Here is a 2324-nt window from a genome sequence, read left to right on the forward strand (position 1 = left end):
TTAAATTGAATTGTGTTCGTCCTTGCGGTAAAACACAGCTGTGGGTGTTGTGCTCTTGCCAAAGAGCAGACAGAAAAAGTGGGGCCGAACCCACAACCGTGCTCGCTGGCAAGAGCACGGTTAGAGCATCTCCAATGGCGGCGTCGGCACCGGCACGCCGATTTTTCGCGGACGCCGGTGCTGGCGCCGAACCATTGTAGCCTGCGTCGGCAAAATCGGCCTCAAAATCGGCGTGCCCACGCCGATTCTCACGCCGATCCGCACGGCGTCATTGTAGGCCCCGGATCGGCGTAATATCGGCGGCAGATTTTTATTTTTTTTTTAATTTTTGGTGTGCTTCAGGCTCGATGGACTGCAGTTAAGGGACCAACGCGTTTGTGGAATGCCGACTGCATTGCTGATATAATGTACACCTGTATTATCATGCACAACATGATTGTCGAAGATGAAGGTGTACAACTGACTAATTGGGCCAACGACGATAATGAAGCAGGTCCAAGCCACGGCGTCGCCGCCGCCAACGTACGAGGTGGGGTACCTCACGATGAAGAAGCCCTCCTCCAAGCACATGCCAACATGCGTCAAACAGATGCTCATATTCGACTCCAAAAGGATTTAATTGAAGAGTTGTGGGCGCGGAGGATTGCAAGGCGTTAGTTTTTATTTAAAATTATGTAATTTTTTTAAATGTACTTTTTAATTTAAATGAAAATAGTATATTTTCGCGTATATGTGTCGTATATTTAATTCCGTATTTTGTGTGATTGTTAATTGTTTGTTTTTCATAATTGAGTGATGTGGCTGGGCTATTACATGTCCAGTTGCATGTCCAGATGATGTGTCAGGAAGATTTTAGTGCCGATGATATGACAGTGGCAAGGCTATGAGATGGTTATTGCATGTCCAGAACCACTGGAGATGCTCTTATGGTTGCTCTTACTCAGCATAAAAAAGATGTCTGCCACCTGGCTGTATCAACGCGTTTCCTTCCTCACCGTCCTATTTATTCACCACCCTCCCTTCTCTCTATAAAACTCCCATCTCTCTCTCTCTTTCATTGCACATTCAGATTTCTACTACTCTCTAACTCACTACTACTCCATTTCCCCTTCTTCTAACAACAATAATTAGGTCAACATTCAACGGTCAATTTCTAATCAATTTAGAATTTGTCGATTTCCAGCTACAAACAATGGCGTCTTACGATCATCTCCTGGCGGAGCAGCAGTGGTCCTACCGCCCGGTGTATCCCGACACATGGCTTTCCGATCTATTTACAATCGAAAACGAAACCCTAACGAAGGCGCTGCACACCTCCATCTCCGGCGCCGAGATCTCATCCGGAATGCTGCACTCTGTCTACTCCAAGGCGGAGACGACGCCGACGGTCTCCGGCGTGTCGGAGAACGAGGCTCTCGTCTCGAAGCAGCGGCGGCGAGTGGCTCCGATCGCCGGCGGCAGGGTGGGGAAGCGCAAGCCGCGGCCGTCGAAGCGCGCGGCGACAACGACGTTCTACAACGCGGATCCGGAGAACTTCATGTGGATGGTGCAGGAGGTGACCGGCGCGAAGATCGGCGGCTCGAGCGCTTCCACTTCGGCGGTGTCTAGACCGGAGCCGCGGAGAGCGGCGGAGGGATTTCCGACGCTGGACACGTCGGCGGCGTTCATGCTCGACGCCTCGGCTTCGTACGCCGCGGCGGCGACCGGCGGCGGAGCGAGGGAGCATTACTTTGACTCTCTCAGTAATTTCCCCACGCTTGAATCGTGGGAGGCTTAGATTAGCTGTGCTCTGTATTGAGAAATTTCGATTTCTCAATTTTTTTTATCTCTTTTTTGGTAGCATAGAATCGCTAGCTGTGTAGTATAAATCATCTTTCAATTTTTCCATCATTTTGATGATGCTGAGATAATTTCCTCCTTTCTTTATTAGGAAACTAAGTTCTTCTCATATTACTGGATGAAGATGATCTTCAGATATACTAGTAGTATTATTATTTGATGAAGATGATATTTTGGTGTATAATTGTTGCCATTAAAAAATATTACTGACACTTTCTTATTGAAATCAATTGGAAATTAAGAAAGCCACATGACTTATATTAAAACCACAATCTCTTGACTTGCTGGATCGAAGATCTCACCAATATAATCCAAATTCCACAAGAGGTCATGCTAAATGAGCAAGGAGTGGTTTTATTATTTTGTTTTGCATAGTACTACTACTATAAAATAATTTTGTTAACAACGGTGATAACTTAAAACCGGACTGGATAGACCGGTTGGATCGGTTTAATCACGAACCGGTAAGTTGTTTGGTCCGGTTT

At 46.6% G+C, this 2324-nt stretch overlaps 1 protein-coding gene across 1 annotated transcript; it reads left to right on the forward strand.

Moving 5' to 3' along the window:
* Positions 1-1032: 1032 nt before the first annotated feature.
* Positions 1033-2020, forward strand: LOC121750507 (calmodulin-binding protein 25-like). Its single transcript, XM_042145053.1, has one exon. The coding sequence runs from the start codon at positions 1193-1195 to the stop codon at positions 1775-1777; it is 585 nt and encodes a 194-aa protein (XP_042000987.1). The 5' UTR covers positions 1033-1192; the 3' UTR covers positions 1778-2020.
* Positions 2021-2324: the final 304 nt, after the last annotated feature.

The sequence above is a fragment of the Salvia splendens genome, chromosome 10 (genome assembly GCF_004379255.2).
Source record: "Salvia splendens isolate huo1 chromosome 10, SspV2, whole genome shotgun sequence".
Taxonomy (NCBI): Eukaryota; Viridiplantae; Streptophyta; class Magnoliopsida; order Lamiales; family Lamiaceae; genus Salvia; species Salvia splendens.

Bases quoted from the DNA above. Each gene is read 5' to 3' on its own strand.
- LOC121750507 (XM_042145053.1), top strand. From the start codon at position 1,193: ATGGCGTCTTACGATCATCTCCTGGCGGAGCAGCAGTGGTCCTACCGC.